We start from the raw sequence: 13,793 nt of genomic DNA on the forward strand, positions 1-13,793 counted from the left end.
TAATTGTCTTTTGTTTCTCCTAGCAAGATACAAGAATCAACCGATCTTTGCGCAAATTGGATCTCCACGTCCTTCCAGTGTGGCAAAAGGGCATCACAGGGAAAGGAGTTGTCATAACAGTGCTTGATGATGGGTTGGAATGGAATCACACAGACATTTACTTTAACTATGTGAGTTTAATATTTAAGTAGTAATCATTATTTTTTCATTTCCAATTTCATGATTAGATTCTTGGAGTTTAAAAATATTCCTTTTCAATAATAAACATGATTGAGTGCCTTCAAGTGAATTCTTTGTCAGCTTAGTCTGTAGATTCTGGGGAGAATTCAAAAGAGTTAAAAATCACATGCTCTATGATGATTGGGTAGAGAAATTCAAACATGACAACTAAATAAAACATGAACTATTATTGACTTTTTAAAAGAGAGAAAATGCTGCTATGCAGGGGTGAAATTCAAAAAATTTTCCCTACCAGTTCTTTGGACGTGGCTTGGTGAGTGTGGCAGGGGAAGGATACTGCAAAATCCCCATTCCCTCCCCATTCTGGGGCCAGCCATAGTTGCCGGGTCTCCGAACTACTCAAAATATCCGCTACCAGTTCTCCAGAACCTGCTGAATTTCTCCCCTGTGCTATTGATACCAGTTAATGGGGGAACAAGGTTGTTATGTGCAATTGTTGGCATCTCAGACAGTCATTGTGTTGGCCACTGAAGAAACAAAGAGAGGGACTAGATAAGTTTCCATTCTGGATTGCTATGATTCTTTTTATATTCCTATCTCTGTCGCTTCACCTATTGGTTTACAGTTGTTACAGTTATTTTCTTGATTAACATTTAGGATCCTGATGCAAGTTATGATTTCAATGACAATGATCACGATCCATTTCCCAGATATGATCCTACAAATGAAAATAAGTAAGTAATTACCTACTTTAATATGCTCTTTGATATATATTGCTAGTTGTTTCTGGAATTACTGGGTGATTTTCAATGATATTCACTATCACTTTATATTATCTGCCAGTACTAAACTTTAAGAACGGTAGCAGACAAAGACCCACAAAGTTGTTATTGTCATCCTTTGCTGTAAAGCCTATACAACATCACATTTATATACTGATGGGACATGAATTCTTTCTTTCTTTTTATAACTTTCCCTTGCTCAGGATTGCACTCTATCATATTTCTATTTGCTAGATGAAGGGAGATAGATATCCATATTAATTTTCCACACTCTCACTACAGTGGGACAAGATCTCTTGCCTTATCTAGTTTTGACTTGATATAGATGTGATTTGTGAAAATATCCATTACTGCTAGTGTTACCTAGTAGTCCTAGTGTTGAATAGGTAGTTTCAGTGAACACCAAATTAATTTTCAAATGTCATTTATGCAGTTAATACACAAGCCTACATTTTGAGATTCTATTATTAAAGTGCATGGCACTTCATTATACAGATGACTAATCTGAACCAGTTAGGTTTTTTTCAGATGTTGGATTGGTTATGATTTAGATGAAACAATAGGATAAACCAATTATACACACACACACACACACAGACTTACTTATTCCCATTTCCAATTGATAACACAATCCCCAAAACTCCCTAAATTAATTGCGTATGTTAAAAATGGATGGGCTTCAATTGTGCGATCAGGTTGTCTTACTGTCTTTTTTGATCACCATCATGAGCGCTCCTGAAGTAAAATTTGTGAGACAAATGCACATTTAGCTGGGAGTAAGCAACCTGAATAGAATGAGGATTTAGTTATGGTTTGAGAAGCAGAGGATCAGGCCACCCAGTTCACTTCATAAATATGTAATACTTCCCAAGACAATTAGGATAGGATGTCATTTTTGTTATGATGAATTAACATCTATTTAAAGCAAATAATATTGAATTCCTTATGGAGATTCTATGGTAACAGAAAAAAAATATTGTGACAGTGAAAGGTTTTGAGAAGATGAATATTTCCAGGTTTGTATCACTCTGTAAAATGTATCACTCTGCTTAGCTGGAGCAGTTATTGGCAATGATTGACCATTATCCACTGATTTAAATAACTTCAAATCTGCCATCTCTGCATAACAACTACTCCTTCTGATATATGTAAATGGAGTTCAAAGTGGCAGCATTCAACAGCTTCAGTGCATACCAAGCTGTACTATTAAATAAGGCAGCTTTTCACAAGCGGACTATCATTTGATGCAATGAAGGTAAAGAGTTTCTGGATAGTGGAATAGAAAATATTGTACTGTTTAGTCTCTGGAAATAAAAATATACTTAAATCTAATCATCCCCTTAATAGATAACTTGATATCTGATATTCATTAATGCTATAAATTTTCCTTGGTCTCTTGAACATTGTATTTATTCTTGGAATTAATTCATGAAATGTGTTGGGAAAACAATAGGCATGCTCACTGAAGAATTCTTACAGATCCAACACATCAGAATGATATCAGCTTGACTAAAGTTGTTCTGTGTCCTATAATCACTCATGATTAGTTCATAATTAGGGTAGCTTACTTGCTTATCCCCAACTTGCCAACTTTGTATGATAGTAGAACAGTAGACAGTAGATCCAAGATGACTAGGTTGGTTGTGCATTGATCATTTTTTCAGTCAATGCAACAAACTGAACTCTGACAAATGCTGATTTTTCAGTCAGTGCAGCCTCTCAGTCAGAGACCAGAAGGGTATCACTGGTATCAGTGATAATGTTGGGGGAGGGGGAATCAAAGAAAAATTCACAGTGGTACAGAAGAGACAGAATCAGGGTAGCCTCATCTCACCAATCTTGTTTGCCCTTTTTTTAACCACCAACAATGCAGTTGCAGCAGATGAGTAAAAAGAAAACAGATAAAGTTTTCCTAGAGAAATCTCATTGTTATGAAATCACTCGAGAATTTTGTCTGTTTCAAAATTGGTTAAGTCTTCAATAAGAATTACAAGGCTGATTTGGGAAACGGTGCCTTGTTTAGCCTCAAACAAACTCAGATCTATTTTGTGATAAAAGTATTCCATCCCACACATAAGAATACATATTTCTCAGGAAGGTTAATTAAATAGAGATGGGCGTATTAACTTAATAAACTACATTGCGGTATTCATGTAACCCTCTAATCTTCTCCTATGACTTTGTTGATCATTATGTGCAAACAGGGCTATGTAATCTAGTTGTTTTTGGCTCCATCCGAATTTCATATACTCAAATGAATAATAATTACATAATAAGATTTGAAGATGACCCATCTAAAGCTGATTTTGTTGCAGACATGGAACACGATGTGCAGGAGAGATTGCCATGCAAGCAAACAATCTAAAATGTGGAGTTGGAGTGGCATACAATTCCAAAGTTGGAGGTAAGAAATATTAACAGTAATTTTATTTTAGCAGTCTGCTTCTTTACTGGAGTACCCAGAGATCTGTTTGAAATGCTAGTGGAGAGGTACTGAACAAAGGAATATTAAATTGAATAGAAGGGACAGAAGAGATGATGGTACGCTTTCTGTTTCTATTATGTAATCTGACCATACAAAAGACTGAAAGGATTATTCATTGCTGCAGTCTGATGAATTTTACAGAACACTGAAAATAATAATTTCATTAAGTACCATAATCCCTGAGCATCAGTGGCTGATTAGAATGCTACTGTATACTTAATCACGTGGCCTACAAATATGGCCTGAAATTCAGTTATTTATTATTTTTGTCAATGCATGTTGCCGTAAGCATGCCATGGCCTCAACTATGTATTCAAACTGCTACTATCACATTCAAGTTTAACAACTTTCAAGACATAGATTTAGTTTTCTGATAAAAAAAAAGCTTCTAGTTTTCTAAATTCTAAATGGGACTAACTAATATACTATTAGTTTGGAGAAGAGGGCTTCTTAAGAAATTAGAGGACAGTCAACAAAATGACCAACTCAACAAGAGTATTTATGTATGCTTGTATGTATCTATTAGTTAAATTTATGATAGTGTAGATTTTTAAAAGCTCTATAAGTAATCCCCGCATTGTACAGTTTTTATTTTGCTTTTCAAATAAATAAATAATATATACCTCATCACAAAAAAATAAAAGTTCTAAAGCAATGTTTCTCAATCTTAAAAATCTTATGTATGGACTAATATGAAGAATTTCCCAGCTAGCATGCTGGGAGTTGAAGTCCACATGTCTTAACTTTGCCAAGACCCACTGCTCTAAAGTAAAGACCATTTTCTCATCAGTCAAATTTTCAAAGAGTTCCATCATTACTTTCAGCAAAGATAAGGTCTTTCATATTAATATATTTCATATTGAAGTTGTACACAGAGCTTTTGGTGATTAACAGAAGCAGGGATGCTGTTTAGCATTGTGCTAAAGTATCAAAGTATCTAACCATTTAGATATGAGCCAGCAGTGTGCAGCAACTGCCAAAAAAGCTAACACAGTTCTGGGCTGCATAAACAGAGGGATAGAATCAAGATCATGTGAAGTGTTAATACCACTTTATAATGCCTTGGTAAGGCCACACTTGGAATACTGCATTCAGTTTTGGTGGCCACGATATAAAAAAGATATTGAGACTCTAGAAAGAGTGCAGAGAAGAGCAACAAAGATGATTAGGGGACTAGAGACTAAAACATATGAAGAATGGTTGCAGGAACTGGGTATGTCTAGTTTAATGAAAAGAAGGACTAGGGGAGACATTATAGCAATGTTCCAATATCTCAGGGGTTGCCACAAAGAAGAGGGAGTCAAACTATTCTCCAAAGCACCTGAGAGTAGAAGAAGCAATGGGTGGAAACTAATCAAGGAAAGAAGCAACTTAGAACTAAGGAGAAATTTCCTGACAGTTAGAACCATTAATCAGTGGAACAACTTGCCTGCAAAAGTTGTGAATGCTCCAACACTGGAAATTTTTAAGAAAATGTTGGATAACCATTTGTCTGAAAAGGTGTAGGGTTTCCTGCCTGGGCAGGGGGTTGGACTAGAAGGCCTCCAAGGTCCCTTCCAACTCTGTTGTTGTTGTTGTTGTTGTTGTTGTTGTTGTTGTTGTTGTTGTTGTTGTTGTTGTTGTTGTTGTTATTATTATTATTATTATTATTATTATTATTATTATTATTGTTGTTGTTGTTGTTGTTGTTGTTGTAAAGCATAGTATCTCAACCATAGGATACTATAGAAAAATATGCTGGCTGCCACGCTGACTTTTCCTCCACTACCTGCTACCATCCTTCCTGTTTCTTTGCTGGTATAAAGTGATCAAATAGCTTACTGTATTTTCAGATCTGATTTTCTTTTCCTAATTCACCTTTTTTAAAACAACTGGATCTCAAACCAGAGTTAAAAAGAATCTGCTATGATGGATATAAAAAGTCTATACATCTCTTTTTAAAATGCCAGGTTTTTGAGATGTAAAAAAATCAGATCAAGATAAAGCGCTTCAGAATTTATATAACTTATAAACTTTACAATTCAATTGAAGAACAATCATCTTGCCACCGTATCCAGTGGTGGGATCCAGCCAGTTCGCACCACTTCGGGAGAACCGGTTGTTAACTTTCTGAGCAGTTTGGCAAACTGATTTTTGGAAGAAATCACTATGGCAGAGAACCGGTTGTTAAATTACTTGAATCCCACCACTGACCGTATCCCACAACCCAGACATTTGTCGGACATAGAAAATTGTTGTCATATGTAGTACACAATCAGTACTTGCCAGAAATTCTTGCAGCTCCTTTAATGTTGCTGGAAGCCTCTTTGCAAAGTTGCTTTTTCATAAACTTTGGAGGGACATCCGGTTCTTGGTAATGTCACTGTTGTGCCATATTTTCTCCAATGATTGCCTTTACTGTATTCTATAATATATTAAATGCCTTGGAATTTTTTTTTCTCCTGACTGGTATCAACAATAGATCACTTTGATCCTCTATAGCAGGGGTCTCCAACCTTGGCAACTTTAAGCCTGGTGGACTTCAACTCCCAGAAACCCCCAGCCAGCAAAGCTGGCTGGGGAATTCTGGGAGTTGAAGTCCTCCAGGCTTAAAGTTGCCAAGGTTGGAGACCCCTGCTCTATAGCAGGGGTGTCAAACTCGCATCGTCACGTCGTCATCACGTGACATATCGTGACTTTTTCCCCCTTTGCTAAACCAGGTATGGACATGGCCAGCAAGTGATGCATCTGGCCCGCTGGCTCCAAGTTTGACACCCCTGCTCTATAGCCTCTTTGCAGACCATGGCTTTTGTTGTAAGAGGCAACTGAGTAAATGTCTGAAACGGACTACTAAAACAACTGAACTTTATATGGGCTTGATCAGAGTCACTTTAAATGATGGCAGGTGTGTACTGACTACTAGTTAACATCAATTTGAGTGTGATTAATTCTGAACACAGCCACAACCCTACTTATAAGAGGGTTTGCATACTTATGCAGCCACATTATTCTAGTTTTTATTGTTATTTTCCCCCCTAAAAGATCTGAGTTTGTTTTTCAAGTGAATTGTACAGCTTGTATGTTTTATTCAAGGTGGGAAAAAAATCTGAGGTGATTTATCTTGGTCTCAAAAACCTGGCATTTTAAAAGACATGTGTAGGCTTTTTATATCCACTGTACATATTGAATGACCTACAGTATATCCAATCCAGTCCTCTGTACTTAGGTCCTTGCAGTTTAGAAAAGTTTCTATTTTAACATGGTCACAAGCACTGTTTTGTACTGACCGTTCAAAGAGAACACAAAATAATGGCTGACTAGGATTGTCTTTCTCTCTCTATCTATCTATCTCATCAAAGGGATCAGAATGCTGGATGGCATAGTCACAGATGCCATTGAAGCTAGTTCAATTGGGTTCAATCCTGATCATGTGGATATTTATAGTGCCAGTTGGGGTCCAAACGATGATGGGAAAACTGTTGAGGGACCTGGCAGACTTGCCCAAAAGGCTTTCGAATATGGAATTAAAAAGGTAAGTCTTCTTAACACAGAGTGAAAAAGCAGTTAGTACGTGCCAGAAAATGGGTTGTTTTCTATCATCACTCTCTCACACCTTGTTTTTCTCTTTTTTCTTTGCTGACTGTTTTCCACTTGTTTTCCTTTGAATATTAATGAGATTTTATACAAAGAGGTCCTATAAAATATTAATAGAAATGGCCTACTTCCTGAATATTGCATTATTATCTAGTATAGCATCAAAATGTGGTACATTATTTTATAACAGAGTACATAGTTCAATTAGTTATAATTAAGACGATGTGAATACTTGAGAAAAATAACGTTCTTCTTGGTAGTTTAGATCCAGTTAAGGATGTAGGTGAAGTTTATGAGCAATTTTGTAATGCTTTTTAATTTTAAAAATTAAGATAACGTTTAAACCCACTTACTAAGCCTCTTGTATCAATGGAGAGATCTGCCTTCTTTTTTTTTGTAATTTGGCTTACCCAATTTTTCAAGATATTCTTTCATTAACTGTCCTTTCACCATTTAGACAGAGCAATGATAATCTGATAGGAAGTGAACTTGCTGACAGATGCAGCCAATACTTGACTCAGCTCAAGTTCCTATTTCACAATTTCACTGAGTGAAGGTATAAAACAATCAATAGTTGTTTTTAATAATTATCTAATTATTAAAACAACTTACAAAACTTGGACATATTATTTCTAACCTTCTCATCCTTGAGAGTTATTGGTACAACACAATGGAAGAAAACCATATTGGGGAAAACTGAATTCTAACAATTGTATCACTAACTTGGAATTTTATTTTGGAAGGAGAAAAGAGTTTTTCTCTACTAAGAATGAAGTCAAGAGATTATCTACCTGGAATTAAAACAAGTTTATCAAGCTTAAGGTCAATACTGGGAAATGCATCAGTTTTTGTTTTGATCAATCCCCTCCAATACATCCCACTTTAAAAAAAAATAAGATTAAAAAATAATGTTAGTGCAAAGAACAAATAGGACTTGCCAGCTGTCACCATAATAATGCTTCCATGAAGAAGTGGCCACTTGCTGCTTCTCCAAAATAGTATTTTATTTATTTGTGGGGGTGGGGATTGGCTTGAGAAATGAGACAGGCAAGATATAGAGTTGTTTGAGGCAGAGTATGGACTTTATTTTAAAATCAATGCTTTTCAAGAGGGGAAGTACCCATCCAAACAGAAGATTGTCTAACTGTGCATTTTTATAACACAAAATTACGGGATAAAGACCATGTGGGTTCAGATAATCTGCTGCACTAGACAATTATAATTTGATGTGGCCATGCTTCAGTTTTGCTATTACAGAGAATCCTGATATAGTTTAGCATAGGATTAAAATGGGGGAGCAGTGGCTTAGCGGTTAAAGATGCTGAGCTTGTCAGCCGGAAAACTGACAGTCCGGATTCAAGACCCAAGTACTGCACTACGGGGTGACTCCCATTACTTGCCCCAGCTCCTGCCCAGTTAGCTGTTAGAAAACATGCAAATGCAAGTAGATAATTATTAAAAAGTCTTTGGACCATGCTGGCTACCTTGGCTAAGAAACTGAAATGAACACACTATCTAAAGTTGGACACAACTGGACAGGGGAAACCTTTCCCTTTACTTTTAGCATATTAAAACCCAGCAATTGTATATTTTACTTGGTTTAAGAAGTTATACAAACTTAGCCTATCTTCTTGCATCACCCTTTTTTCTTTCTACTGCCTCTTATTTCTCTTTTGCTGTCATTCTCTTCTTTCTCTCCTTCGTTGTTTTCCCTGCTCTCTTTTTTATTTTCTTTTTAGTCTTTGGAGAAAATCATTCTCCTATTTTCTCTTTTTCTCAGCCTGTTCATCTATAAGTTTTGAAGATACATTCAATACACAGATGCTTTTTTTAAAAACAAAAAATCCTTTATGAGGAATACCATGGGACATCAAAATGACGCACCCGCCATAAACTCTACCCTTTTTATACTCCCTGGTAACATCATGACACCCATATGAAATGGAAGGTCTTGCACTGTGACAACACAATGGGTTCTTCATCATTTTGAGCTTCTTGCTCCATCACTGCAGACACAGCTGTCCTGATTCATTTCTGGATTTTGAATTTTCCCTATGAAGTCAAGAGAGGGGTTTGAGAAAAAGTCTGAAGGTCAGTGTATACGATACACAGACTATTCAGAGCACAATTCTTCATTCTTTCCTCCCAGCATAGCTACATTTGACAGAGATTATACATTATCCAAAGTAAGGCAAATAAGGAGTCATATTTTCCTAATGAGTGTTATTAATATTTTCTACATGAACAATTCAAAAAAAGGGTTCTTTTATTGCCACTTCTATACTTGTTATAGTCTATGAACTATCTCACCCAAGCGTTTTAATAAATGAGACATTCTTATAGTAAATATACTTTCATTTATCTTTTTTTTAAGTAGAAATTTCCAACTAAAATGTTAATAGTCTCCTAGCTCCAGCTTCACAGTATTTTTTATTTTTAGATGGCCTTTTCTTTTTGCATATTCTTGTGTGGTGTATGTATATGTGATTTTGTTTATAGCTCATCATTCAGAAAGGCAGCTAGTGATGAGCAGGAACAATTAATTTCTGGTGTTAACAGAATAACACAGTTGGAAGGGACCTTGGAGGTCTTCTAGTCTAACCCTCTGCTCATGCAGGAAACCTATTATCAAATTAGACAAATGGTTGTCCAATCTCTTCTTAAAAACCTTCAATGTTGGAGCACCAAAAACTTCTGAAGGCAAGTTGTTCTACTGATTAATTGTTCTAAGTGTCAGGAAATTTCTCCTTTCTAGGTTCTAGATTGGTTCTCTCCATCATTAGTTTCCATCTGTTGCTTCTTGTCCTGCCTTCAGGTGCTTTGGAGAATAGGTTGACCCCTCTTCTTTGTGGCAGCCCCTTAGATATAGGAACATTATTATTATGTCACCCCTAGTTCTTCTTTTCACTAGACTAGACATATCCAATTCCTGCAATCATTCTTCATGTTTTAGCCTTCAGTCCCCTAATCATTTTTCTAGAGCAGGGGTGTCCAAATTTGGCAACTTTAAGACTTATGGACTTCAACTCCCAGAATTCTTCAGCCAGCAAAGCAAAGCTGGCTGAGGAATTCTGGGAGTTGAAGTCCACAAGTCTTAAAGTTGCCAAGTTTGGACACCCCTGTTCTAGAGTGTCTTTTACACTGTGCCAACCAAAGCTGGATGCAGTATTCTAAGTGTGGTCTTACCAAGGGATTATAAAGTGGTACTAATGCTTTACATGCTCTTTATTCTGTCCTTCTGTTAATGTAGCCTAGGACTGCATTGGCTTTTTTAGCAGCTATAGCACACTTCTGGCTCATATTTAAGTGGACTGTCCACTAGGACTCCAAGATCCCTCTCACAGTTAATACTATTGAGCCAGGTACCACTTACTTTTTTCACCATGTTCAAGACTGTCAAGATCCTTCTGTATCTTGAGCCTATCTTCTGGAGTGTTAGCTATTCCTGCCAGCTTGGTGTCATCTGCAAATTTGATGAGTTCCCCTTCTATCCCCTCATCTAAACCATTGTTGAAGATATTGAAGAGTATGGGCCTAAGACAGAGCCTTGGGATACCCCACTGCCTACTGCCCTCCATCTAGATGTAGTTCCATTAAGTACTACACGTTAATTACTGTTAATTACTAGAGAACCAAGAATTATGAAACAACAGGAAAATACAGAGTTAAAGGCTTTACTACTTTATTCTATGAAAAGGACATGCACTGAAGCTTAAAAATGCTAGTGCACATGTATTGACTCTTGCTAGTCACACAGATCATCAGTCCCCAACCTTTGCAGTCTGGCAGCCAGATTGGGGGGCCGGAGAATTTGTGCAAGTTGAACTGTGCATGCATGTGTAGGCCTGTTGTCCTGCTGTTCTCAGCAAGTCAAGCTGCACACGCACATGTGTGCACAGGCCGGCAGCATATGTAGCCCAGTCGTGAATAAGCTACAGCCCAATAGTGGGCTATGACCTGGGGATTGGGGACCCTGACATAGATAATGCATTATCACCATTTCTGTTGCAATATAAAGATATGCTAGAATCATTTGTCTTCTCTCTGAGCAATATTGCTTACTTTCCTTTTCTTTTCTTTTCTTTTTTTTGGTTGGCAGATCATTGGTTAATATATTTTATATTCAACGCAGCAAATGGCCATAAATTAAATAAGTACTGTAGTCAAAGCTTGAGCAGGATTTGGGCAGAGTGTGAATATCTGAGGTCTATATAGTAAGACTAGGAATAATCCTTTTAAAAGAAATTATCAACGAATAGTGAACACTCCATTTAATTATTCAGTGCTTTATTAAATGATTGGATTGTGACAGGATAGATGCACCGTATGAAATATATATTAGTATTTCCCAGAAAATTAATTTGTAATGCAGCAAATGTGCAGCTATTGTTTATTAGTTCTGTAATTCCTCCAATTCCTTAGGGAGTATAGTTATGTTTCAAAGATTGTCAAGATATCAGCACATTGTTGCTAGGAAAATAACAGCACTTTAACTTTTCAAGTATTGCATTTTAAAGAGTGAAAAATGATTGGCTTATTGCAAATAATGTATAACTTCATGGATCATGAATTATTCTCCTCATAATAATATTTGCATGCCAAGTACTAGAAAGGGGGAATCTCAAACAAAAACAAACTTTTATCAGTGCAGTGAGTTTTACCCCAAGCAGTGAACCCTGAATCTTCACTTAGAAAAAAGGATTTGGACATCTGAAATAGACCATCCTTAATTTTGGGGGGAGGGTATGAATTAGCCTGAACCCCACAACAAGTTCCTGAAAAAGTTCCTTCGACATTTTGAAGTGTGCAATGTCTATTTTTATCTTTACCAGCTTAGAGACTGGCCAACTTTTACTGAAGTGAGAAATTCTATCCAGCTCTTGTGGACTTTTGCACCATTAGATTATAATGCTCCTGCTTTGCCTATTAAAATGTATTGCCTTTCCCACAACAACTCTCTGAGGCTGAACCAGAGGACAGCCAAAGACCTGAGAAAGGCTAATTTTGTTGGTTTTTGTCCCTTGATGATAGTTTTATTTTATTTTTATTTATTTTTATTTTATTTGATTTTTATACCGCCCTTCTCCCGAAGGACTCAGGGCGGTGTACAGGCAGAAGTAAAAAAGACAATACAATGTACAATTTAAAATGTGAATTAAAAAACTTATTATAATTAGCCCGAAACTTTAAAATATATAAAAAACTAAAATCCCATTTAAGATTAATATTAAAAATTTAAAAAATTTAAAAAACCAATAAAATTCAATAAAATTCAAGCCAGCCCCGCGCGAATGAAAAGATGTGTCTTCAGTTCGCGGCGGAAGGTCCGAAGGTCAGGTATTTGGCGTAAACCCGGGGGAAGCTCGTTCCAGAGTGTGGGAGCCCCCACAGAGAAGGACCTTCCCCTGGGGGCCGCCAGCCGGCATTGCTTGGCGGACGGCACCCTGAGAAGTCCCTCTCTGTGAGAGCGTACGGGTCGGTGGGAGGCATGAGGTAACAGCAGGCGGTCCCGTAAGTACCCAGGCCCTAAGCCATGGAGCGCTTTAAAGGTCGTAACCAACACCTTAAAGTGCACTCGAAAGGCCACAGGCAGCCAGTGCAGTCTGCGCAGGAGCGGTGTTACGTGGGAGCTACGAGTAGCTCCCTCTATCACCCGCGCAGCTGCATTCTGGACTAACTGAAGCCTCCGAGTGCACCTCAAGGGGAGCCCCATGTAGAGAGCATTACAATAATCCAAGCGAGAGGTAACGAGCGCGTGAGTGACTGTGCACAAGGCATCCCGATCAAGGAAGGGGCGCAACTGCCGAACCAGGCGAACCTGGTGGAAGGCCTCCTGGAGACGGCGTCAAATGATCTTCAAACGACAGCCGTTCATCCAGGAGGACACCTAAGTTGCGCACCCTATCCTTTGGGGCCAATAACTCGCCTCCAACAGTCAGCTGCGGCTGCAGCTGACTGAATCGGGATGCCGGCATCCACAGCCACTCCGTCTTGGAGGGATTAAGCTTGAGCCTGTTTCTCCCCATCCAGACCCGTACGGCTTCCAAACACCGGGACAGCACTTCAACAACTTCATTGGGGTGGCCCGGGGTGGAAAAGTACAGCTGGGTGTCATCAGCGTACTGCTGGTATCTCACCCAGAAGCCACTGATGATCTCACCCAGCGGCTTCATATAGATGTTGAACAGAAGGGGCGAGAGGATCGACCCCTGCGGCACCCCACAAGTGAGGCACCTCGCGGTCGACCTCTGCCCCCCTGTCAACACCGTCTGCGACCGGTCGGAGAGATAGGAGGAGAACCACCGGAACACGGTCCCTCCCACTCCCAATCCCCCCAACCGGCGCAGCAAGATACCATGGTCGATGGTATCAAAAGCCGCTGAGAGGTCTAATAGGACCAGGGCAGAGGAATAACCCCTGTCCCTGGCCCTCCAGAGATCATCCACCAATGCGACCAAAGCTGTCTCCGTGCTGTATCCGGGTCGGAAGCCGGACTGGAACGGGTCTAAATAGACGGATTCATCCAGGTATTGGGGTAGCTGTCACGCCACAGCATTTCTACAACCTTCGCAACAAAGCGAAGGTTGGAGACTGGACGATAATTACCCAAAATAGCTGGGTCCAAAGAGGGCTTTTGAGGAGGGTCTCACCACCGCCTCTTTCAAGGCGGCAGGAAGACCCTTCCAACAAGGAAGCATTGATAATCCTCTGAGCCAGCCTCGTGTCACCTCCTGAGTGGCCAGTACCAGCCAGGAAGGACACGGGTCCAGTAA

The 13,793-nt window shown here is 38.7% G+C and overlaps 1 protein-coding gene across 1 annotated transcript in view; it reads left to right on the top strand.

Annotated features, from left to right (window-relative positions):
- Nucleotides 1-13,793, top strand: part of PCSK1 (proprotein convertase subtilisin/kexin type 1) — a 51,070-nt gene that overhangs the window by 19,104 nt on the left and 18,173 nt on the right. Inside the window, exons 5-7 of the mRNA XM_058171587.1 lie at nucleotides 838-914; nucleotides 3,278-3,366; nucleotides 6,786-6,958. Of these exons, the coding sequence (XP_058027570.1) occupies nucleotides 838-914; nucleotides 3,278-3,366; nucleotides 6,786-6,958 (339 nt within the window). The remainder of the gene's footprint in view (nucleotides 1-837; nucleotides 915-3,277; nucleotides 3,367-6,785; nucleotides 6,959-13,793) is intronic.

Source organism: Ahaetulla prasina, chromosome 2, assembly GCF_028640845.1.
Source record: "Ahaetulla prasina isolate Xishuangbanna chromosome 2, ASM2864084v1, whole genome shotgun sequence".
In the NCBI taxonomy this organism is placed as follows: domain Eukaryota; kingdom Metazoa; phylum Chordata; class Lepidosauria; order Squamata; family Colubridae; genus Ahaetulla; species Ahaetulla prasina.